We start from the raw sequence: 23,841 nt of genomic DNA on the forward strand, positions 1-23,841 counted from the left end.
ATTCGGAATGCATCATCAGAAAATGGGTGTTGGTATAAATCGTGTTGGTGCCCATATTCTTATCTTTTACAATCATCATGGTATCATAACGCGTTCAATTGGCATAACATGTTTCGTGGGTGAGCGATGGCTGATATTAACATGGAAGAGTCTAGTTTCTCTCCCTCCTGGATGAAGCAAAGACACTCTCTGGGTCCATAGTGGAGGCAACGCTGGTATAATCGACAATAACGTTCCCACCAATAGCTCGACGAAGTCTCTCTCGACGGGCTTCAAGTTTCTCCTGTTCACGGCGTTGACGAGTGCGGGTGATCCAGTCTTGTACTTCGTGAAGAGGCCGGAAAGAGCGGACTCTTTTTTTCCGACGGTAATCAGAGGAAAGAAGGGTCAGGCTGGCCTTTCTGGTTGGCTTGATAAGACGGCTAGATTTAGGCCGAGAGCGAGAACGCTGCGAGACACGCCGGATCAAGGAGATAGGGCCTTGGAATGGCGTGCGATTCTGGGGAATTCCAAGTGTGTTGCTGACATATTGCCCACTCTCATACCCGCAGGGAGTCAAGTCATTTCCGGCGGTGACCGTGGTCGTGGTTTTGGGGTGATCGTCACCAGTGATGCCTTCATAGTCGCAGCCTTCCCAGAATCCATACGGACGCCAAAACGGATGTAGTTTACTGTCCAGTTTCTTCCCTGCCGTCCTATTGCGGACACGATGCGTCGTGCTTTTAATATCATTTGCAGCATCGGTAGCAGGTATGGTGTCTGCGGTGGAAGCGCGACGGGAACTAAATCTGCGACGAACGGAACTGAGACGACGGACAAGGCCACCGCCATTGTCATTGCTACTATCTGTCTCCATTGGAAGTGAAGGCCGGGGCCGCGATGGCAGTGTGTCTGCGCGTTTCAATGGGATGGACGGGGTGGCCTGCGAAGCCAAATCAGGAGGTTTAGGTGCAGCGCGAGGATATCGAAGAGGAGATTCAACATAGTCGAGAGAGAGCATAGGTGTCCTGAGGTCACCTGTATATGGGCGGGCTTCAGAGAGTGGATGTTCAACGACCAGGAGAGACTTATTATTATGTGCAAAAAAAGGGACCGCGGTGGCTTGACTAATTTCCACAGGCCCAGGGGAGAAAGAGAGGGACTCGATAGAAAGTTGAAAAGGTGTCAAGGAGCCAGCTGGTGGAGTTGGTTGACGAACAGAATCATTGTTGTCATAAACTGGTGACTCTGAGGGCATAATTATTTGCGGCGTGGGCATAGAGGCTGCAGACAGGCGAAGGGGCTTGGGGATAAGTTCCGACAGCATACCTTCTGATTTTGATTCTGTATTTTTGGAAGGTTGTCTAGAAGGCTCCAAAGGGAGGCTTGGTAGAGGCTTGGAATTAAGCAACTCCTCTCTTGTAGCACTAGTGATGGGTGGACGAGAGCTATCACCAGAAACTGAACCGGCGCGAGATGTATTCCGACTTGTGGGGGCGGATAGAGAGGACCGTCGTGCAGGGATTTTCGCGCAAAAAGCACTAGGTGCACTGGAGGTTGAAGGTAGGGACTCCGACATAGTACGCCGCCTGTGTCTGTGCCAACTGTGAGATAACCCTATGTCCGAATCTGGGGCTGTGGAGGGTCTGCGGTGGCTTGTTGGAGGTAATGAGCGTAATGTTGGTGGTCTAACTGGTGTGGAAGACTGAAGGGACGACCGACGTTGGGGGATGACAACTACACGTATAACGTCTTCAACTTGCTTCGGTTTGGTCTGAGTCAAGGTGGTACTCGCAGTTGCAATGGACATATCCGATGCAATGCTCAAGCGATTTTCGTTCGTAATCCGAGTATGTTTATGAGTTAGGCGTGGCTGTGGTTGCGTTTGTGGTTGCGGTTGTAGCGATCTGGACACGGATGGTGAGCCAGGGATCGGTGTGCTGACAGACCGAAGAGAGCCATTCTTCCCAGTGTGTCGAAGTGTCCTTTTCTTTTGTGGTGGAGAATCAATTACAACAGCTTCGATGGTAGTGGTTGACGCAGTTGATATACAGCGTGTGTGCGCCGAGTCCATGTTGTCTATACCGCTTTCACTAGGCCATCCGATGCTAGCGGCAAAGGCTTCAACAGAGGCGGTGGGTGCTGTAATTTCCTCTTTCCTAACACGTTCACGGAGGCTGCCATGGCGGATAACTGAAGGCGAATGCCCTTGATGGGATTGAGAGCGAGGTGAGGTAGAAGGGGTACTGTTTTCGCCGCGTTTGCGGACTTGTAGCTCTTCTGTCTCAAACAGTTGGCGCTTCTGCTTAGGCTTTTGCGTAGGAGTCTCCTGCCACGTCCCATCGGTAGTCGTATGGTTAACGGCGGTGTTGCGCAAAGGGTGTGGCAGCCTATGTTTGCACGGTAGTAGTAGAGGAGTTGATTTTGGAGTTGATTTTGGAGTTGACTTTGCTCTTTCGGTCTCCTCATCGGACGATAGGGTTTCTCGAGCTGTCGCAAAGGAGGTCGTTCTCGAGGAGACAGAGGGCACGCGCTGTGATTGTGCTTCTCGTTTCCTGGGGCGAGAGACGACACGAGGAGGGGTAATATCCGGGGTCAGCGGGTTTATCCTGTTTGACGGTGTTATGCTGCCTTGAGGGTCCAGAGGGGTTTCACAGTTATGATTCTGCGCAGTCGAAAGGGGTTTCCGGTCTTCAGCCGTGATGGCTGGCGGAGTAAGGGGAAGCGTGCGCGTGGGAGAGTAGACGAGGCCGTTATTCACGTTATCAACAGAATCGCTACTATCAACACAAGACGGGGAACCTGTGTCGACTAGATCCCATCGTCGCGGTAGGGATTTGTGAGATTTCAGGCGAGATTTGTCACTGTTCTCGCGACTCTGGATGGTGTCTGCCAAAGTGGTCATCTTTCCGGGAGACGATGCCCTTCTTAATGTACCTTAGGCCCTTTTTGAAAACATATCACAGTATACCGTCAAAGTCGAGTAATGAACGTTGAGGCTCCGTTTCATTACGGAGTAACAATGCCCTAGACAAGCACACCAGTACACCAGCGTGCTATAGTATGCTACGCTTTGTGAAGACGGAGAGTTTGGCAAGAGCGTGGGCCAATGAGCAGCGAATGTCGATGGGTGCTAGAAAGCTATTGCAATTTCCACTGCAGCAAATGCAGGCTGAACGAACGTCTTGGGAGGGCAACGAAGGAGCGACTGGTCCCAGGGAATCAAGCGCCGTTCAGCGAGAGAGGTGCGTATAACAAGCAATATATCGAAAGTACTCCGTAGAGGATGTCAGGAGGTTGAAACAGGACGGAGAATGCGCGCTTAGAGGTCCACCCCCAGCATTATGTATCAGGCGATGTATCGTCTAGAGGCATTCACGCGTCCCGAAAACCTGCTGTCTCACGTACTCCACGAATTCCAAGTTCTGTCCGATCAACTAATAGACTCGCAGCATCCTGCCCGGTTCCTGGGTAGAGAGAAAAAGCAACGAGGTTGACCTCTCTCTCTCTCGTCTCGCTCCGTAACCTGCTGCCTTCTCTGCCCAGGTTATGTCGTGTCACCAGTTCTCTTGTATTTGCGCCTGTGTCATGAGCCTATTCCGATATGTCCTGCAATTTCTGTCTGTTTGCGTTTCTCTCTCCCTCTTCCTCTGTTCCTTTTGTCCGTGATTTTGTCTGTTCTTCTTCAAAGTTCTGAAGTTTTTGACGTTAAAAAAAGACGAAGTTGATTCTTACCCTTTTGGGAACGTGCCTGATTAGTCATAATAGTTAGTAATCTATCTTAGTCAGAATCGTCTTAGTCATGATTTCTTAGTCATCTACATGAATAAAAGCTAACTACACGTGACCAACGTCCCAAAGAGGAAATTAAGGACGTCAAGCAGAAAAGAAAAACAGAAGAAGAAAAAAAACACGAAGACGAAGACGAAGAAGACGAGATAGAAAAAGAGCATCTTCAAAGCGACAGAAAAGACGAAGACGAAGAGCAGCGTTGGCGGCAAAAAGAGATATTTTACGAAGTTACGTTCTCTCCCATGCACACTAAAGTATCAAAAAGTGTCCACTACTGACGTCAACATCCCAGATCTCTCGCTCCCCGCTGGGCTCGTTTTTTTCTTACCCTCCCTTATATATATAACAAACATAAGGCTCCTTCGCCCTGTCACTCGCTTATCTTCCCGCCTGCGTCAAGTCACAGGAGATCATCAGACCGACAGTAAACAGAGAGACATACACAGAAACCCCGTCACAAGGGCCCAGGCAGTCTTCCAGTTGTTTGTCCCTTGTCCTCCCTCTCTTCAGAAAGAAAAAGAAAAAGAAACAAAAAAAGCACTATAGGGTAGCCGCGCCGTCCTACCCACCCCCTCTCCCCCCATCGCCAGCCCTCTCTCTCCCCATTCCAGCCATTCCCTGCAGCCCCCAAAAGGGGAATCGAAAAAGAAAAAGCACATTCCGTCATCATGAGTACAATACAAAACCTCAAGAACTTCATCCGCCATGGGAAACAGGCTCGTATGTCTGTCGCCCATGGTGAGCCCATCACAAACGTCACAACCGTCTACGCAGAACCTCAACGGAAGCCGCAGTCGCAGTATCAGCCCGGCATGGCTACCGGTACCCTCGATGCCATCGACCAACACCAACGCTCGACCAAGGCTGCAGCGGCCGCTACTGCAAAGAGCCAGGCTCGGGCCCATGAGCAAGAGATCGAACAGATCGTTGCGGAGGAGAAGCTCAACCGTTCCAAACTGCCCAGTTACCCTGGTCTGGAACGGTACATTCTTGTCGAGAAGATGGGTGATGGCGCCTTTAGTAACGTCTACCGTGCGCGGTACAAGTCTGGACAGTCTGGAGAAGTTGCGATAAAGGTTGTCAGGAAATTCGAGATGAGTTCCAAACAGGTATGTTCGGAACGCTACACTGTCACTTGAAAAGAAAAGAAGACCATTCTATTACACTGGCCTTTCTTCTTCTTATTATTATTATTGTGCCCGTTTTTTCTTCGTTCTTTGCCAACCGATGCGCCTTGGGGTCACCTCGTAGGGCATTGATCACCTTCACCCGAGCATCCAGAAGAAGCAGGTGGAAGTGAGATCCCCATCATACATTACTTGGCCACTCGCTATCTTCGCTCCAGTCATGCTAACGTCTCGGCTAGCGAGCGAGTATCCTCAAGGAAGTCCAAATAATGCGCCAACTCGACCATCCGAACATTGTCAAATTGATAGAATTCTCAGAATCTCCTCAGTTCTACTACATCGTCCTTGAGCTATGTCCTGGCGGCGAATTGTTCCACCAGATCGTCCGCTTGACCTATTTCAGCGAGAACCTATCCCGTCATGTTATCCTACAGGTGGCAAAAGCTATAGAATACCTACACGAAGAATCTGGTGTCGTTCATCGGTAGATACATACCCTTCCTACCTATTCAGTTGCCCGTTTTATTCATAAGCTAATCCCCTCCACAAGTGATATCAAACCGGAAAACCTGCTCTTCTATCCAGCTCCTTTCACTCCAACCAAAAATCCCAAACCACCTGCTCCCGGTGACGAAGATAAAGTTGATGAAGGTGAATTTATTCCCGGCATCGGCTCCGGTGGCATCGGAGTCATCAAAGTTGCAGACTTTGGGCTGTCAAAGGTTATCTGGGACAACGAAACTATGACTCCCTGTGGCACTGTCGGCTATACAGCCCCGGAAATCGTCAAAGATGAGCGCTACTCCAAGTCGGTCGACATGTGGGCTTTGGGATGTGTACTCTACACTCTACTCTGCGGCTTCCCTCCCTTTTATGACGAGTCCATTCAAGCCCTGACTGAAAAGGTAGCGCGTGGGCAATACACTTTCCTTTCCCCCTGGTGGGACGACATCTCTAAATCAGCTCAAGACCTTGTTTCACACCTCCTCACTGTTGACCCGGAAAAACGCTATACCATCAAGGAGTTCCTTACCCACCCCTGGATCAGAGAAACTGATGAAGAAACCACTGCTGCCGACGATGCCCCTCCACTTGCTACCCCTCTTCTTTCTCACGCCAACAAGATCCTCGAAACGCCGCTTACCGGCATTGACCCCAATTCTCGCCGTGCCGATTTCCGCTCCCCAGGTGCGATGAATTTGCGCGAAGTCTTTGATGTCGGATATGCTGTCCACAGACAGGAGGAAGAAGCTAAACGTCGCAAAGCTGGCTTCAAAGTAGGATACCGAGGTGCAGCACTCGATCCCCTCAGCGAGGTGGAGCATGCGGAGCAACAGGAGTATAGTGGCGATGACGCCGAGTCCCAAGCTGAAATGCATTACTATGACCAAGGTGGTAACCCCGTGTCAACTCTTCCATACAATAAAGTCCAAGGAGGCCAACAACGTCAACAGCAGCCACGCACAGGATACAACCCTGATGTAGCGGCTGTTGAGAACAAGTTACGAGGCACCAATCTCAGCACAGGTCAGCAACAACAGCAGCTGAGTGCTGCCGCCCAAGCACGCCGCGCGGCCGGCACAACCACTGCTAGCAGACAACCACAGCAACGAGGCCGCCAACCATACCAACAAGGCGGCTACGGTCAGCACAGTGCCGCCGTAGCAGCTGCGGCCAGGGAGAATGCAGCTCGATCGGCACAACAACCGTTCGAGCTCAGCCTAGATAATGCTACGCTACTAGGGAGGAGGGGGAGGAGGATGGCTGGGCAACCTGTATCTTGATTCCCACCGCCTTTACCTAGAACTTCTCACCTCCTAGTTCAACCTCGCTCCATAATTGACCAGCATTCGCTGCCTCCATCCTCTTTCCTTCCTCGTGCGTGCATATCTAGCATTGATTTCCTTATGCCCTTTCCTATCACTTTCTCTTTATGCGATGTCATGTCATGTTATGTTATGCTATGGATTCAATTACAGCCCCAAGCTTCTTTTCAGTCTTCCCAGCATAATACCTCGTACATACATATGACTCTACCAAGAGCCAATATTTTACTCTTGCCTGAACAAGGCGGAGGATGTTTATAAAGACTGTCTGTGCTTGTGTTTATATTCAGGTCGCTGCTTTTCATCTTACATCTTCCATCGGGGTATTAGATACATAGAGGTACGTTGACAAAGAAATTAAAGGATTTGCTTTGGGCTCCGTGTTATAAGTGACAGGAACCGTGGAGGATGAAATGAGCTGCGGAAGATCTGAGGGCGAAAGGGCTTACGAAAATCCACGCCTATAGCACTGCCGTTATACATAACTAGCTAGCGCTGGGCAGCGCACAACGAGGGAGGATGCAGCTTCAAAACATTACGATGTCAGATAAACTATAGACCAAATCTTAGAATACATAATATAGAGATGAAATATAAATTTGTCGTTCTATTCGTCATTAAAAGCAGACAGACTACCTTCCAACTGGGTATAATAAGAAATGGGCATGAACATAAGCATGAACCGTAAACAAACCGTTTAACTGGCGATAACTCGCCCGGAGCCATAGCCACAGCCACACCGGCTTATCTTTATCTTCCATCTCGCTCTATACAGCTTCAATTAAAACAAACAAGTATGACCATCCAGATAATGATACTGTCTAATCCCTCTCTTGAATTTTCTTTCTTTCTCTTTTAGAGGGACGCCTTCCCTCTTGTCTCAATTGGAAGTAATGCCATGGCCACGAATGCAGCCAGCATGAGGCCACCAGATGCATACACAGGAGCCTTGGGGTTTGCGCTACTACCGTAGATAGCGACAATGGGAGCTAGTAGACCACAAATACGGTTGAGGCAGCTGGCAATGCCTGTTCCGGTACCTCGGTTGGGTGCTGGGAAAACCTCAGGTGTGTAAGCGTATAGAACGCCGTACATGATATTTTGGAAGAAAGCCTCGAGACAAGTGCAAGTCAGACGGACTTTAGGATCAGGGGAGAGTGTGAAACAGAAGAGGATGATTCCCGTTATCAGAGTGGAGATAGCCATGGTACCCTTACGTCCGATGTATGGGATGTCGACGGTGTAGCAGGCGATCAGAGAGCCGGGAACACCAACAATGGAAGTGATGGCATAGTCACGGTAAACTGGTTTTTTTTTTTCGTATTAGCTGTATGAAATACTGGACGGATACAGTTTCAATAAACTCACCAGTATTGGTGGTCGGAGGTGGGTATTTGTCACCACCACCTTGTGCAAGATACTGCGGCAGGAAAGCGTTGAAAAGAGGGTAACCCATTCCAATAGTTGCCCAGCAGAACCACAGAAGAACAGCTGTGAGGTTATTAGTTCTGGAGAATCCTCTTATCAAAGAAAGGTGACATAACATACTGGTAAGTCCAAGTCTCTTCGTTGCAAAGAGCGGAGCGATGCGCTCTCCAGAGAATTTGTTCAACTGTCTCTTAATGATTTCTACGGTACTCAGCTTCTGGTTTTGTACCTCATCTGGATGTCCTCCGATCTCATTAAGGATTTCCACAGTAAGCCAAGTTTTGACTCCGTTCTTGTAAGCAATGCCATGTACAGCAGCAACAGCTTCTTCTTGGCGTCCACGGGACAGCAGGAACTTTGGGGATTCAAAAAGGTGGAAGAGGAAGAAACGAGACAAGAACATGAGGAAGGTGAGCACTCCAAGGATATATGTGAAGTACCGCCAGCCCATGTTGTCTTCTTTGGCACAGCATGGTGCTGGAGCAAGGTGGCAGGAGGGTAGACCATCGGCACAAGTATACCTTGGTACGAGGCCCCACGCAATAAGACTGTGTATGGAAATGGTTAGATTAGATGCAAATAGAGGGTATACATGGGGAAAGGCAATACTAACCTGGCAACCAGTTGGCCTACAGGCCACCACACACTGAGCATAGTAAGAAGGTTTCCAGATGCGAAAGGAAGAAACTCGAGGAATAATGCGCCATCGACAGGCAAATTCCCACCCACGCCTAGACCGAGACAGGCAAACATAGCACAGACCCTAAAAAATAAATCATATCAGTAACTTAAGTCACTTTGATTGCCAGTCTAGCGGCATATAAAACATAATACATACCCAATCCAGGTTGGACTACCACCAACTGCTAGGCCGAAAACACCGCATAGGAAGAGCGTCATGTTAAAGGCAAGCCGACGACCGATGATATCAGATGCAGTTCCCCAGATAACTGATCCTAGACAAAGACCAATGAACAAGGCACAAGTAGTGAATCGAACATGCGATTCACTAACACCGAACTCGAGGGACAGTTTTGGCAGCGTGAGAGCAACACCCTAAATAAAACATATTAATAAACTAGAATTTCCAGGTGCATAGGGGGAAAATGGTATTCCCTTACTTGCAGCCATAAACTGGGAGAAGATAATATTAGCGTTTAAAACACTAGGTTAAATGCGATCAATCAAAGAAGAGACTCACTTGTCTGCGAACCAGCCAAATCCGCACAAAATAAACAACTGCCACTGGTAACGGCCCATTCCAATATCCTGGACCGCCCGGTTAATGACCATAGATTTTCCTAAAAATATATCAATCAGACCCTCTTTCTTCAAAAAATGAAAAAAAGAATACCCTCTATCATCCGCTAGTTTCGCCGATCTAAAAGGGAGGGGAGGAAACCGGCACTCCTTTCGTCCAGCCTGCAGGGTAAGAGGGTAAGCAAATCTCAAACGAGTTAGAACGTACTGTCATATGCAGTATCCTGGCCTGTGGACGCAACAGAAGCTTCAACTTCAGCTCTCAAAGCCTCAATGGTTAGCTCTGCCTCATACTCGGGTGGTGGGCTCGCCGCGCCCTCTTCTTCAAAAGTGCCGCCTACGGATTTCTTTTTCGATGGGATTTTACTTGTTGGCGAACCACCAGACAGTGGTACTAGGACTCCTGGGAAGGACTTCTCGTCCTTGGCGAACGGATTCACGAACGGCATGGTGAGCGACTACAGTTGCGTTGGGGCAGATAGGATCTGTTCGATTTGCGTCTGGGCACAATACTGTTCAACGAGGGATGGGGGGTTTGTTGCTATCGTCAAATGCGTATTCCGTACGATGTATGGTTACTGGAACCGGGCAAATGTCACGATGATGGCTGCGTTGGGCTGCTATTCCGGGATAGCTAAGATGGGACTGCTCGAGATGGGAATGAGCGAGCACTTCGGGGAAAGACGGTGAGGTTGCACTTGGATGAGAACCAATTGGTAATGGCAGGTAAGGAAAGTGGACAGATAAAAGATTTCCGAGGTGTAGATATCCAACTATCTCTATCTCAAGAGTTGTATGTCTGCTGGTCGATCCACTTGCTTCTTTCTAGTGAAACTCGCTCACATATAATCATGAGGTGCCGTTGGCGCTGTATACCTTCTCCGAAGAGGAGTAGGCCGCATATACAGATCCTGGGAGGCGAGAAAAGAGAGGAATTGGCTTGAGATGAGTTAAAGAAAGGGCCACGCCAATAATTATATATGTGTGTTTCACGAATCAAGACCCGGATTATATTTAAGATCGTAAGAGGCGAAAAAAGCAACGAGGCAAAGCCATGAACAGAGCACAAGAGCGGGTTGAAATTGGCGGAACCTGGTCAAAGTGATTGGCGAAGCAACTGGTGGAGTGTTAACATGGGAACAGGAGGTGGAGCTTCACGATGCTAGTGCACTCTCTGTTTTTATTCTAGCAGCTATTATGTCATAGCAGAGGAGAGCTTTTGTGGTGCTTGACAACGCGTATATACTTGACAGGCCGCGGAGGTGCTCTTCTGTAGGCTTTGGTCTCTTGATCAGGAACAGAAGACTCGATATCTATCAGGCTCAGACAACATCATGAAGGTTCGGTTCTTCCCCGATGGGCAGGGAGATAGAGCAGCTGAAGTCACGGGAAACCTCTTCATCCATGAAAAAAAAGCTGTATATTATTATTGACTTCTAGTGCAGGGTATGAGGAAGTGGCGATCTTTTCACTAGAGAGCCAAAAAGTAGAACACATCCTTCATTCCGCAATATGTAATAGCCAACGAACTTCTTACCCTTCCTTGTCTGTCAGCATCTGCTCAGGCCGCCCTCTGCTGTCAACCTGCATGGTCACATCGTCTCTCTCGACATCCTCAAGTCGTTCTGATATTGCTTTTTCTGACGTCAAAGAAGAGTTGCTTATATAAGCTTCCTTAGGGCTTGGCTTTTCTTGGCATCAGCAAGCTCGGAGCAGGAAAAAGCTTTGATCCATAAACAGCCAATCATAAGCACTGTCGTGATTACGTCATAGTAACGACGCCCGTAGTCAAGGTCATGTTGTATCCGCTCTCCACCAATAAAAAATCCCAACGCAAGAGCCGAGGTTCCACTGCATAAAAATGTTCATTTCCGCAGCAAAAGTGTGCCGCGAGTTGGAGACACGAACAGAGAAAAAAAATCTGCGGCGGCAAACACCGAACTTCGGTCGAAACACCAAGCTATCGCCGAGCCTTTCAAACAGGTGATGGTGACGTCAGGTACCTAGGGTTCTCCATAACGAAAGGATTTCCAAAAGGTGTTGGGGACAGAGTACGGTGCACCGCCATGTGGTAAGCCATTATCTGCCATGTATCCCATGAGGGGTTCGACATTATTCGCGTGACGCCGTTGGAGGGGTGCCATGATGCGAGCAGCCAGATTGCCTTTTGCGCAGCGAGTTAATATCAAGGGTGGGAGGAGGAGCGTCGCGGGTTGCCTCTTTTGGCTATTTCCTCGTGATGGAGACAGCTCCATGGCTGACAATTTTATCTCTGGCTTTGTGTTAGGGGTTGCATCGATAGAGTATTACGTATGGAGTACAAATACGAGAAGGACCAGACGCTGAACGAATGAACATCACCACTGATCTGATAGAAGCCTTTCCTCTTTGAAGTGATGGTTCGTATATATAAAGGATATATTCGATATCAAGGGTCAAATGAGAATATCTATAAATATAACTTCGTAGTATGTATAACAGCATGCTCCATTGACATACCTGCAATAATAGATGGAGGATTTCCTTGGGGAATCCATCGATCAGCGCGGGACTTGGTGACGTCAATCATTAGATACAGATTGGTGGGTACCTGTGAACACAAAATATTGGACAGTCTTTAGCTATTAAGCATATCATAGCCAAGTTGAGCATAATGGAAAGGGCTGACTGTAACGGGGAGCCAAGTCAGTTGTTGGTCCCATCGATCCGAGATCGTACGCATTTACGTAGAGGAATACTTGAGCCTCAACAAGTTGGGTGACATGATCGTAATGACCATAGAGATTTAAGAAAATGTTCGAATTGTGGTCACCAGGGTATAAAGGTAAACTCTTTGCATGCTCAGTTCGGCTCATCCCTCGATCGGCTTTATCTGTATCTCAGAGCAGTAGATGTAGTGTTTCGATTGCAGGCATGACAGGGCTTTGCTAGAACGTTTGATGCTAGTGACCTGGATAAAGACTACGAGAGGCGTATGATCAAATCTAGTTAATTTCAACGATACCTCTGCCGCAGTCACAAAGTCAAAGTCTAGCATTTGAAGTTCAGCTTATGATAAATATCAGCCTTTTCTAAGTAGAGCGTGGCCTCTGAGTCTAGAGCCCCATTCTCTGGTTAGGACTATTGAATCTTGTGATGACCCTAGATGAAAGTTATTAGTATATATAACGCTTTACTCTGTGTCATGTATTAACTAACGGAGCAGCCTCATCAGCAAGCCCACCAACACTCACAGACCTTTTTCACCATACACCCGATTGGCTCGTGCTTCAGGGCATTCATCACCACTATCTTTATCATCGTAAGAACGTCCGTGGCCCTCTTGCGTGTTTGAACTAGTTCGCTGGTGGATATTTTGCTGAAACACATCTTTTCTTTTGATACTCAACCCGATGGACTGCTTGACCATATTTTACTTTCGACGGTCAGGCCTACAAGAGGGCCCTATTGAGAAAAGATATATCCCCGTGCCCTCAACATCAAACATCGACAAGTTCTCCCATCAAAGCCGGAGGAGGTTTGACTGGCTCGAAATGCCGGTTCTTGCATGCCAAAGTAGCAAGGAAAAAGCAACGTCAAGAAAAGAAGGGCGTTTCCGCGTGGCTGCAGCAAGCCACTTCACCACGACCCCATATCCCGAAATGTTCGACGTCAACTAGAACCTGAGCAAAGATATCGGAATCATGACGCCTGCTCTCGCAGCCCAGGGGTGACAATTTTCGTATTCTGCCATGGGGTTTCCTGACAGATGGTTGGCTCGGCGCGAATTCTCACTATCCACGGGAACTGCCGACCAAGTTCAACTCTTAACTAATTAGCTAAAGCAAGGGTTCGAGCAAGCATCTTTCTTTGCCGAAAAATCCACTCATAAAGAGGGACGAGCGAATAGGAAGTCAGAGCAATGCAGCAAAATGCTTATGAAACCACCTGCTATGGATCTTATTTCAGAATATAAATTTCTGCCAGTTAAAGCGGCCACTTGTGTTGAAAATGACCCGTGGATACTACATCTTGCCTCCACGGGTTTATCTTTCGGGTCTTTTTCAATCCAACAGGGCGTTCCCAAGGAACTGGGTGTTGTTATACATAAAAATACTAATAGTACACGTAGCTGGATTTTCATCCTGCTCGTTGGATTCCCGTGCGGAGAGAGAAGTTTCCAACGCAGGTTATGAAATCTCAGGACAGCATGATTGCCGAGAAGGCACATTCGCATCCAGAAGACCATCACAGCGCTGATAATCCGGTATATCCAGGGCATTCAAGGCATGCCACCTCCACAGGATTCGAGAGTGACTCAGACGGGCCTGTTCCGCTGAAGAAGAAGAATTCACAAGATAACGGTACAAGACCAGAACTGGATATTTTGACAGCCGTGGAGGCCAGGGAGGACCATGTTTACAGTGAAAAGGCCGTTCCATTAGCTGAAAATAATGGATTGCTATTCCAGGCCATAACGAGAGATCAAGAAGATAACTCGCCAGCGTGTCGTCTGGCCCGTACACGATCGTCACAGGCTCCCCCGCCATCAGACCCGGAAAATCTCACCCGACTAGGGTCTCGTATGTCAACAGACCCAGCTGGCAATATATATCCCGAAGGTGGCCTGGAGGCATACTTGGTAGTGTTTGGATGCTTTCTCTGCCTTTTTGGCTCCTTTGGTCTAGTCAACGCGATCGGGACCTTCCAGGCTTACCTGAGCGAGAACCAGCTCAAAGAACATGATCAGAGCACCATATCATGGATATTTGGGGTCTTCTCTTTCCTAATCTTCTTCGGAGGTCTCCAGATCGGTCCCATCTTTGACGCAAAGGGCCCAAAGGGGTTGGTCCTCATCGGCTCGACTCTTGTAGTCGGCAGTCTGATTGCACTCGGATTCTGTACCGAATACTGGCAGATCATGGTTGTCTTTGGCGTTGTCTGCGCAGCAGGTACTTCAATGGTGTTCACCCCAGCAGTTGCTAACCCTGGCCACTTCTTTTTCCGCCTTCGGGGGAGGGCCACCGGCTTGGCCACGACGGGTGGGAGCGTGGGAGGCATTATATTTCCCTTGGTGCTAGACGTCCTCTTTACCAAAATTGGATTCGCCTGGGCCACTCGTGTCCTGGCTTTGATATGCTTCGTCTCTCTTGGTGCTGGGCTGATGTTAGTCAAGTCACGATTACCCAGACAACGTGCTACTATGAAGAACATCATGCCTGACCTACGCATCCTCCTTGAGCCGGTATTTGCATGCACGACACTTGGCATTTTCTGCATAGAATGGGGTCTCTTCGTGCCTCTTACATATATCTCCTCCTACGCTCTTCACCATGGCCTGCCGAAAGCGTTGTCATACCAGCTCCTTGCCATCCTCAATGTTGGATCCTTTTTCGGCCGGTGGGTTCCGGGATATATATCTGATTACACCGGGCGCTTCAACACGATGATTGTCACCGTCCTCATGTGTCTGCTCTCCGTGTCTTGCCTATGGCTCCCGGCCAATGGGAACACGGCGATGACAGTAGCATTCGCTTTCATCTTCGGCTTCTCGAGTGGAAGTAACATCGGGTTGACTCCAGTGTGTGTAGGCCAGACTTGCAAGACTGAGAATTACGGACGGTACTATGCCACTGCCTACACTGTTGTTAGTTTCGGGTATGTATATGACTACTTTTCTCCTTGCCATCTAAGCTAGGTTGTGTCTTTGCTAATTATACCCCACAGGTGCCTGACCGGTATCCCTATTGGAGGGTCAATCCTCACCCGCAACGGCGGTGAATACTGGGGTCTCATTACCTGGACGAGTTGCTGCTACTTTGCTGGGCTAGTATTTTTTATTGCTGCCCGCGTGCTTCGAGTCGGCTGGAGCCCGTTAAAAATAGACTAACATCATGATATATGGTCCCAGATTTCCACCACTTACATATATATGCATCCACGGCAGCTCATTGCTTTTGGGACCATCAGGCTTGACGATATGATAATGGATCCGTCATTCAGCGTTGTCATTCTCGGGTATACCACAAATACACTTAATGTCCTTGATTTTCATTCTTCAAATAGCTAGGTCTCACTATCAATAGCATGCAAAAAGTTACCATTGGCTACTCCCTCGCTTCCGTCTATGGGCTGCCGCCAACTCATCCTGTGCGCTTCTTTCTCGTATATCTTCAAGAATTATACCTAGTATTATAGGACATTCTAGTCATATCACCGGGTATATGTCTTGGATATGGTCATGCTGTTTACCAAAACATTTGAACGCCCCAATTAAGATCAAGATAGTGTGCTCCATAAACAAGGCCTTTCAGTCTTGGAGAGACGACAAGACGCCAACGATCAAAGGAATATTCAGTCTCGGAACGCTGAACCTAAGAATACTAAGTCTAGAAAGTCATCGTACACCCCATACCAAAGAAACTCCGTCCGGAAACTCCAAACATCCTTCAGAAACATGCCGTTTCTTCAGGAGAAAAAGCTTGACGATGGATAAACAGCTTGTGCCAAACCGCCTGATAGGGCTGAGAGGGCCATCGACACGCAAAACACCGTGGCTTTCCCGTTCACACAGCCGCAGAGGCGAGATAAGGGGATCTCGGAGAATAATAAACAACAATCTGGGGGCGCAGCGAAAAGCTTGATACGGACGAACATATGTAAAGTTGAACGGAAATAAAAGAAACATACAAAGACCTATTTTTATATTACTTCGAGCAAACCCAAAAGCTCCAGCTGAAGAAGCGCGCCATCTGATTCGTGTTTCAGACGCCCACCACATCTGCTTGGATGCAAGACATAAGACATTCTTGTCGTCATTCCAGTAACAAGCCTGACGGATTCCTGGATCGAGCAATTATTAACGGAACATTGTCAATGGGAGATGCAGGTAACATATCTCATCTCGGATATCCTTTTCCATGGCGGCTTGATCGAGCCATCGGTTTCCAGGTGTTTTCGAGACGCCTCAGCGGCCCATGGAACGGCTCGGTACATAGCAAGAAATCACGTCCTTTGTCTCCTGGGCCAAATATGAGGATGTATATGCTCCGTATCCTCCGAGAAGGCTGCAATCCCACTGTAACGTCTTGGTGATTCAGCTCGACTTCTGAGGGAGCACATCCATGCGGTGTATACGGAACTAAAGAGACACAACCATATCGGTGACTTGTCTCACTACAAATATCATACTATTTCGTTCTAATACCACGGTAGCGAGCATACTATCGGGATGGCCTATGGGGTCCACTCGCGGAAGCCACTGGAACAAGTGCCTCAGGCGTTCGTCCTGTTGCTTTCTCCAGGCCTTTTCCGGCTCCATGGCAACCTGTTGGGTTGCAGCTACTTTTTTAGCTGTCGGGACAACGCCTTGACCTGGCCAGTGGAGTCTCCGGGCTAAGATGGATCTTTGGATGATGTGGAAAAGAAAAGGAAAAAAAAAAGATGGCTCTGATCTAAGCCTCCGAGCTGGGGGGATCGAGACCTGCCCTCCGCTGACGACGTTTGAAGAACATGTTCTGGTGAAAAGACATAAATATACCACGTCCTGCCGATATACTCCTGTTTTTTTACTTCTCCATACCATAATCATCTATCGTTGATATCTGAGAAGAATACCATACTCTTCCCTCCTCTTTCTGATATCTCTTTTTCTAGCGTCGTCACTCGCTTGGTTTAGCTGTTACTATATAACAGGCACCTCCCTCGTTAATCGTTGCTACCATTATCATTATTTTTACCATACATTAATATGGTTGCTTTAATATCCTTTGTTGTTGCTGCTCTTGCAGGCACCGCCCTTGCTCGCCCGGGCTACAAGTTCCCAGAACTCGAGGTTAGAGGAACAGGGGGTCACCATCATCATCCGCCTCCAATGACCACCGGAAACCCCCCTGAGCCTACTACCCCCAATCCTCCCGGCCCTGGGACTCAGACCATCACTACTACCCAAACCGATACCATCACTCTTACCACCTTCGTCCCTCACTCCACTGCAGTTGCAACTATTCCAGGCCACACCTGGTACAGCACCTGGCTAGAGGCCTCTACCTACACTACAACCACTTGCTATCCAGTAACCGAAACTCCGCAAGTCCCAGAGCCTACCCCAACACAGCCACCAGAAACCTGCCATGGCAATGACTGCGAAGGCGAAGGCAACGGCCACGGCAGCGAGTACACATGCCCACCACCAGCCACTGTCACTGTCACCGTTACTGAGTGCCGAGGAGACGGCTGTGAACAGCCACCAGTCACTCCTCCGCCAGCAGGCCCTACTCACTGCCCTAGCTGCCAGACTTATACTATTACCGATATCCACGAAGGAACAAATACCATTGTCGTCCCTCCCCAGACCATTCTCCCACCACCCGGCCAGTGCGATAGATGTCAGACCTATACCATCACCGATATCCATGAGGGAACTAAGACCATCACCATCCCCCCTGAAACAACTATTTCCACGGTGACTCCACCAACCTCTAACCCCCAGCCAACGGGCACCGGTACCGGTACCGGACCCCAGCCATCTGAGCCAGGCACCACCTACACTCTTCCAACCCTAACCCCTCAACAGCCTAGCGGAACCGGTTCTCCCCAGCGCCGATGGTGGATCTAGATGGTCTATGACAGATATGAAGTCATGTACCTGAAATAAAGCTATTCTGGATAGCAACATACCTCCCTCATACACTGCTCGATGCCGCCTTAACTCCATAAACCATAACCGTTTATTGCCTTTAATGTTGATGCCATATGTTTTATCCCTTCTAAGCGAGCATTTTTTTACATTTTGTTTCCATCTCGAAGTGTTTACCCCATGATTATCTAGTATATAAAATATCGACTTTCCTTAATGAGACTAAAGACTTATAGCCACCAGAAAACCAGGTTGAGGGCCCTTCTAAGAAATGACATTCCTTTTATTTCCTCCCTTACATCCTATTAGCTAGCTATATAGAATGAGCATAACTAAGGCTAAAGGTTGGTTTTATTAATGAATACTAGATAGGACTTCGCCAATCTGATGTCTTCCACAGAAACTGCACATCAAATTTTACTGCTGGTTTTATCGGAATACAAAAGATACTAAATGACCCGAGTATCCAACCAAATCAAAAGAAGCTTAAAAGAAATAGAGAGGAAGAAAGGTAAGAAGCCAACCGGCTATTCAATAGAGTCTTCTTTCTCATCCGCATATAGCTACCTTCTCTGTCACATATGAGCTGCAAAAGTGAAGCGAAGGGAAAGCAGTAACATGGTAAAAGAAAGAATCAAAAATGGGTATGTTCAAGACAGTGCAAAGTTAACCAAAATATGAAATCCAAAAAAATAAAACCAAACTAAAAAGAAATCGAAAAAAGGGAAATAGTAGACCAAAAAAAAAGCAAAACACAACACAACAGGGGGTAATCGGTAGGCCGGAAGAAACCACAAAAAATATAAAAAAGCAAGTCAGAGTCGCCAGAACACTCTCCGCCGAAAAAACGCCCACATAATTCAGAAATCCAGTTCGTGAAGCTTAGCATAATTGAGCTGGAACGAGAGGGGAGGGTGACGACAGCATGCAAGTTGCTAAAAAATTGGGGAACATGCATTTTCCAGGAGATATCAGCCAAAATGGATAAGCACAGGTCACACAATAGATTGCATTAGGTATCGGAGAATTTGCCAATCATAGCGAGAAAATAATGATATGCTTCCTGGAGTCGAACCGTCTTGTTGGGCTCTTTCACAATGGATATCAAATATTAGCCTTCCTTGTACGCCGGCCTTTTCGTTAAAAATGGTCCTTTTGAAGTAGCCAGTTACTGTTTTTCCGAGACATCAACTACTCTCTACTTAAATCGTTAGCAAGCGAGACAAGATTAAAGTGGGGGACAGACATGTAGTCTAAGATATGAATATTTCATGGGAAACTCACAGGTTCCTCCTCCTTAGTCTCATCATTGGTAGTAGTCTTCTTGGCTTCGGGTGTTGAGCTGGTCGGCCCTTCTGCACCTCCATAGGTTCGTGGCTCAAGGCGCCGGTCTATACGTGGGCGTCTGTCGCGGTAATCAGAAGAGTGCATGCGATTTCTACCATGCATCTGCGTGTTTATGCCAAGTCTTGAGTCGTTATTGCTCTTCTCAAGGAGTGGTCCTCCGAGGGTAGTACATTTGAGAATCGTCTGCATCATCTGCGTTTGCTTAAGCGGCTTAGATAAATATTCGTCCATTTGGGCTTGGATGCATTTCTCGCGATCTCCCAACATAGCGTGTGCAGTCAAGGCGATGATGGGCGTCCGGGTAAGGCCGTGGCGCTTCTCATATGCACGAATTTCACCAGTTGCTTCAAAACCACCCATAATTGGCATCTGGACATCCATAAGAATAACATCGAATCGGCGCTTCTTGATAGTCTCAAGAGCCTGAAGACCGTTGCCGACAACGGTGACGCCGTGATTGCATTTCTCTAGTATTTTAACCGCAACCTTTTGATTAACGTCATTATCTTCGGCCAGAAGGATGTCAAATGATCGAGAGTCGTCAGAGGTTAGGGGTGTAGAACGACCCTCAAGTGCGGGGAGCATGCCGTTGCCAAGATCGATCGGTTGGCATGGAGTTGTCATGTAAGACGTGATTCCAAGATCAAGGGCTGATTTCAAGCTGACAGAAACGACTGGGCATAGGAGCACAATGGGAATGTACTTGAATTCATCGAATGTTCGCAGAGTTCGTGCCGTTTCGATCATGTCGACAATGATGACATCGTAAGCATGGCCGGCCTCTTTCCCTTCTTCATCTTTGATTTCTGGTGGAGGTACATTGTTCTCATTGTGGACAACAATTGGAACTAAATCAAGAGCTCTCAGCATGCCAATAATATTTTCTGCATAGTCTCCGGTGAATCCCTTATCGATGAACAAGACTGAGTGGCCCTTGTACGGCATTAAAGATGAGGCAATGACGTTTAGAGATTGATCTGCCTTCTTAACAACGCAGGTGAAGTGGAAGGTACTGCCACGGCCGTATTCAGAAGTGACCCAGACATCGCCACCCATCAAGTTGACTAAACGTTTAGAGATGGACAAACCCAAGCCAGTACCACCAAACTTGCGAGTAGTAGAACCATCGGCTTGCTGGAAGGTATCAAAAATCATATCCAACTTATCTTTTGCAATACCAATACCTGTATCTTGAACAGAGAACTCATATGCGTACTCATCCTCAGCGCAGACCTCACGCTCAGGCTCACCTTCAGCGGGCGGTGGGGGTACATGTTTCTTGATCTCAAGAGTAACTTCACCATGTTCAGTGAACTTGATTGCATTTCCAACCAAGTTTAAGATGATTTGGCGCAGACGGAAAGGGTCCCCAATGACATAGTCAGGCACAGAGCTGTCGACTTGGTAAGTCAGATTGAGGAACTTTTCATTAGCTTTCACAGCAAGCGTTTTCAAGGCGTTGAAAACTGTGCCCCTCATAGTAAATGGAATACTCTCGATGACCATCCTGTTGGCCTCGATCTTCGAAATGTCGAGTATGTCATCAATGATGGTTAAGAGACTGTTGGCCAAACTGTGTACCACATTCAACATTTCACGTGGATACGGCTTTAGGTCGTCCGTATCAAGGGTGAGCTGGGTCATACCAATGATACCATTCATTGGCGTTCGGATTTCGTGACTCATGTTGGCTAAGAACTCTGACTTGGTACGGTTGGCCAACTCGGCAGCTTCTCGAGCAGCTGTGTTTCGCTGAATGCTGTCTCTGAGGCTTGACACCATTTTATTGATCTTCTTTTTCAGTTCGTCCATCTCACCAGAGGCCTCGACTGTAATGAGTTTTGTGAAATCACCATCAGTGGCTGCATCCGTGATTTCTCCGAAGGCACGCACTTGAGAGGTAAGGTTATCTGCCATGGTGTTGACGTCCTCCGTAATTTCTTTCCATCTTCCAGAAATACCTTCCACGTTGGCTTGACCTCCCATCTTTCCGTCGACACCGACATCACGGGCAACCCTCTTCAGTTCATGAGCAAAGTTGGCAAGTCGGTCAACCATGTTGTTTATGGTATCTTTCAAAGTCAGTATTTCACCTTGTGCATGAACATCAATTTTCTTGTTCATGTTTCCTTTGGCGATGGCCTGGGTGACGTTGGAAATAGCTCGCACTTGGACAGTGAGGTTTTGGGCCATGGTGTTGACATTATCGGTTAGGTCTTTCCACTTTCCTTCAACGTTGTCCACCTTGGCTTGACCTCCAAGAGTTCCATCTGTTCCTACCTCTCGAGCAACCTTGCTGACTTCAAAGGCGAAGGTGTTCAAACGATCCACCATACTGTTGATGGTATTCTTCAAATCCAGAATTTCTCCCTTAACTTCAGCCGTGACCTTCTTCGTAAGATCGCCCTTTGCAACAGCAGTGGTGACATCTGCAATTTCTCTGACTTGAGTTGTAAGATTCATAGCCATGCCGTTGACATTCTCTGTCAGATCCTTCCAGGTTCCTTCAACATCATGAACGGTAGCCTGGCCACCAAGCATTCCATCTGTGCCGACCTCTTTGGCAATCTTCGTGACTTCTTGGGCGAATTGTTTGAGTTGGTCAACCATGGAATTTATAATGGTCTTCAGGGCCAGGATTTCACCCTTGCAGTTGGCTTGCACTTTTTGGGTGAGGTCACCTTTGGCTACGGCCGTGGTAACCATAGCGATATCACGGACCTGGGTAGTGAGGTTCTCAGCCATGGCATTGACATTGACAGTTAATTCGTTCCACATGCCCTTTACCCCCTCAATCTGTGCCTGACCACCCAAGACTCCCTCGGTTCCGACGTCACGGGCGACTCGAGTGACTTCTGTTGCGAATGTGCGAAGTTGGTCAACCATAGTATTGATGGTCTGTTGGAGCTCGAGGATCTCTCCCTTTGCGCGGCGTTCAATCTTTTGGCTTAGGTCACCATGTGCGACGGCAGTGGTGACAGTTGCAATTTCCCGGACCTGATCGGTGAGGTTGCTAGCCATGATATTGACGTTTTCTGTCAACTCTTTCCAGATACCGTTGACACCGGTGATTTGGGCCTGGCCACCAAGAATGCCTTCGGTTCCGACTTCTCTGGCAACCCTGGACACTTCACTTCCGAATACCTGGAGTTGGTCCATCATGGTGTTGATGGTGCGTTTGAATGTAGTAATTTCGGGGTCCATCTCTAGGGGGTGTATCTGTACTTTCATGGACAGATCACCGTTAGCGACCTGGGTGATGATACCTCCGATTTCCCTAAGAGCTTTCTGGAAAGCCTCATTTGCCTGTTGATGCTTCCGAAGTTCACGTTCGAGAAGGCCAACATCTTCGGTTTCCACCTTGACCAGGGCGTTCTTGGTGCGTTCTTCCTGTAACCGTAACTCATCACGCACACGGGTGATTATCTCCTTTTGCAGTTTGATCTCGTCGGCCTGTAGTTGAACGCGATTGCGCAGGTAAGTTATGTCGTCTTCATAGGGATTTTTAACTTCCACAATGTCATCGTCCTCATCGGTAGAGTCATCTTCGCAGACAGTCTTTGAATCCGTGTCTTGGTCGTTATCAGGTTCGCTATTGATGTTCTTCAGGTTCGACGCACGAGTATGTCGTGACGGCGGCTACACGACAAAAGTTAGAGAACTGCACCAAAAAGGGCCATCATTCCCCCAGGGAAAAGAAGGGATGAGTTTAGCCATACCACGAAGAACTGTAATGTGTTAACTCTGCCGATTAGGGCGGCTATCTCTCGTTCCAGAGCAGCCTTCCCATCACTCTCCAAGCCAGGAAGCTTGATTTTGGCGACATCACAGCCGTTCGTCGGTGGTTGGTTGTACTTGTGGCCGTTGAAAGGGAACGAAGCAGGCAGCGGTGTATCCTTTGCCAGGCTCTGTAGCAGAGCAGCAGCCGCCAACAACGTCTCCTCGTCAGGAGCCATGGTTGTCCTAAAATATATAATAGTTCTCCTTTCCTTTTGGGTTTTTCAGCAAAGTATTTATGTTCTTGTGTTCCTTATCCGTTTTTCTTTTTCTCCCCTTCCCTTGTTCTTTAATTTTTTGTAGCCTCGTTTTTCGCCCACTGCAACGTGGAACGAGTCGACCACGACTGAGACAGCAGCGCTTGAGGGCAGAGTTCAGATGCGTACTCACCACGCAGTCAGCGCGAATTCGACATTGGAGGCAGCCAGAAGGTTAAAACGGTGTAAAGGACAAGAAAGCAAGAAAAGCAGAAAAAGAAAAGAAAGGATAAAGGAGTCGGTGGGTGAGATGAGGTCAAAAAGGCGATCCGGGGTAGCGTAGATGAGAGGGAGCGGCGGTTCGTATGCCCTTTTGCTATAGGGGGGGCGAAGAGAAACAAACACTTGAACGAGTCCCTAGAGGGCCGGAAAGCGGTGCTGCAGGTCGAGAAAAAGCAGACAGCGAGGACAGTAGAAGTAGAATCAAGAAG

The 23,841-nt window shown here is 48.1% G+C and overlaps 7 protein-coding genes across 7 annotated transcripts; 3 read left to right on the forward strand and 4 right to left on the reverse strand.

The window, feature by feature from the left end:
- Positions 1–151: 151 nt before the first annotated feature.
- Positions 152–2,884, reverse strand: MCYG_05653 (conserved hypothetical protein; the record flags this gene model as incomplete). The annotated part of the gene is made up of 2 exons (XM_002845738.1): positions 152–1,574; positions 1,596–2,884. The coding sequence occupies 2 exons, from the start codon at positions 2,882–2,884 to the stop codon at positions 152–154; spliced, it is 2,712 nt and encodes a 903-aa protein (XP_002845784.1).
- Positions 2,885–4,439: 1,555 nt separating this feature from the next.
- MCYG_05654 (serine/threonine-protein kinase srk1) lies at positions 4,440–6,682 on the forward strand (the record flags this gene model as incomplete). The annotated part of the gene is made up of 3 exons (XM_002845739.1): positions 4,440–4,880; positions 5,138–5,382; positions 5,449–6,682. 3 exons carry the CDS (start codon positions 4,440–4,442, stop codon positions 6,680–6,682), a joined length of 1,920 nt encoding a protein of 639 aa, XP_002845785.1.
- An 897-nt stretch (positions 6,683–7,579) lies between these two features.
- MCYG_05655 (conserved hypothetical protein) lies at positions 7,580–9,861 on the reverse strand (the record flags this gene model as incomplete). The annotated part of the gene is made up of 8 exons (XM_002845740.1): positions 7,580–8,028; positions 8,093–8,215; positions 8,273–8,700; positions 8,766–8,915; positions 8,991–9,208; positions 9,274–9,286; positions 9,354–9,453; positions 9,621–9,861. The coding sequence occupies 8 exons, from the start codon at positions 9,859–9,861 to the stop codon at positions 7,580–7,582; spliced, it is 1,722 nt and encodes a 573-aa protein (XP_002845786.1).
- A 1,986-nt stretch (positions 9,862–11,847) lies between these two features.
- MCYG_05656 (uncharacterized protein) lies at positions 11,848–12,821 on the reverse strand (the record flags this gene model as incomplete). Its single annotated transcript, XM_002845741.1, has 4 exons — positions 11,848–11,861; positions 11,912–12,002; positions 12,139–12,284; positions 12,650–12,821. The coding sequence occupies 4 exons, from the start codon at positions 12,819–12,821 to the stop codon at positions 11,848–11,850; spliced, it is 423 nt and encodes a 140-aa protein (XP_002845787.1).
- Positions 12,822–13,601: 780 nt separating this feature from the next.
- Positions 13,602–15,281, forward strand: MCYG_05657 (monocarboxylate permease-like protein; the record flags this gene model as incomplete). The annotated part of the gene is made up of 2 exons (XM_002845742.1): positions 13,602–15,049; positions 15,119–15,281. The coding sequence occupies 2 exons, from the start codon at positions 13,602–13,604 to the stop codon at positions 15,279–15,281; spliced, it is 1,611 nt and encodes a 536-aa protein (XP_002845788.1).
- Positions 15,282–17,141: 1,860 nt separating this feature from the next.
- Positions 17,142–18,008, forward strand: MCYG_05658 (extracellular proline-rich protein; the record flags this gene model as incomplete). Its single annotated transcript, XM_002845743.1, has 1 exon — positions 17,142–18,008. One exon carries the CDS (start codon positions 17,142–17,144, stop codon positions 18,006–18,008), a length of 867 nt encoding a protein of 288 aa, XP_002845789.1.
- Positions 18,009–19,298: 1,290 nt separating this feature from the next.
- Positions 19,299–23,332, reverse strand: MCYG_05659 (DRK1 histidine kinase; the record flags this gene model as incomplete). Its single annotated transcript, XM_002845744.1, has 2 exons — positions 19,299–23,015; positions 23,120–23,332. 2 exons carry the CDS (start codon positions 23,330–23,332, stop codon positions 19,299–19,301), a joined length of 3,930 nt encoding a protein of 1,309 aa, XP_002845790.1.
- Positions 23,333–23,841: the final 509 nt, after the last annotated feature.

Source organism: Microsporum canis, genomic scaffold (genome assembly GCF_000151145.1).
Source record: "Microsporum canis CBS 113480 supercont1.5 genomic scaffold, whole genome shotgun sequence".
NCBI lineage: Eukaryota > Fungi > Ascomycota > Eurotiomycetes > Onygenales > Arthrodermataceae > Microsporum > Microsporum canis.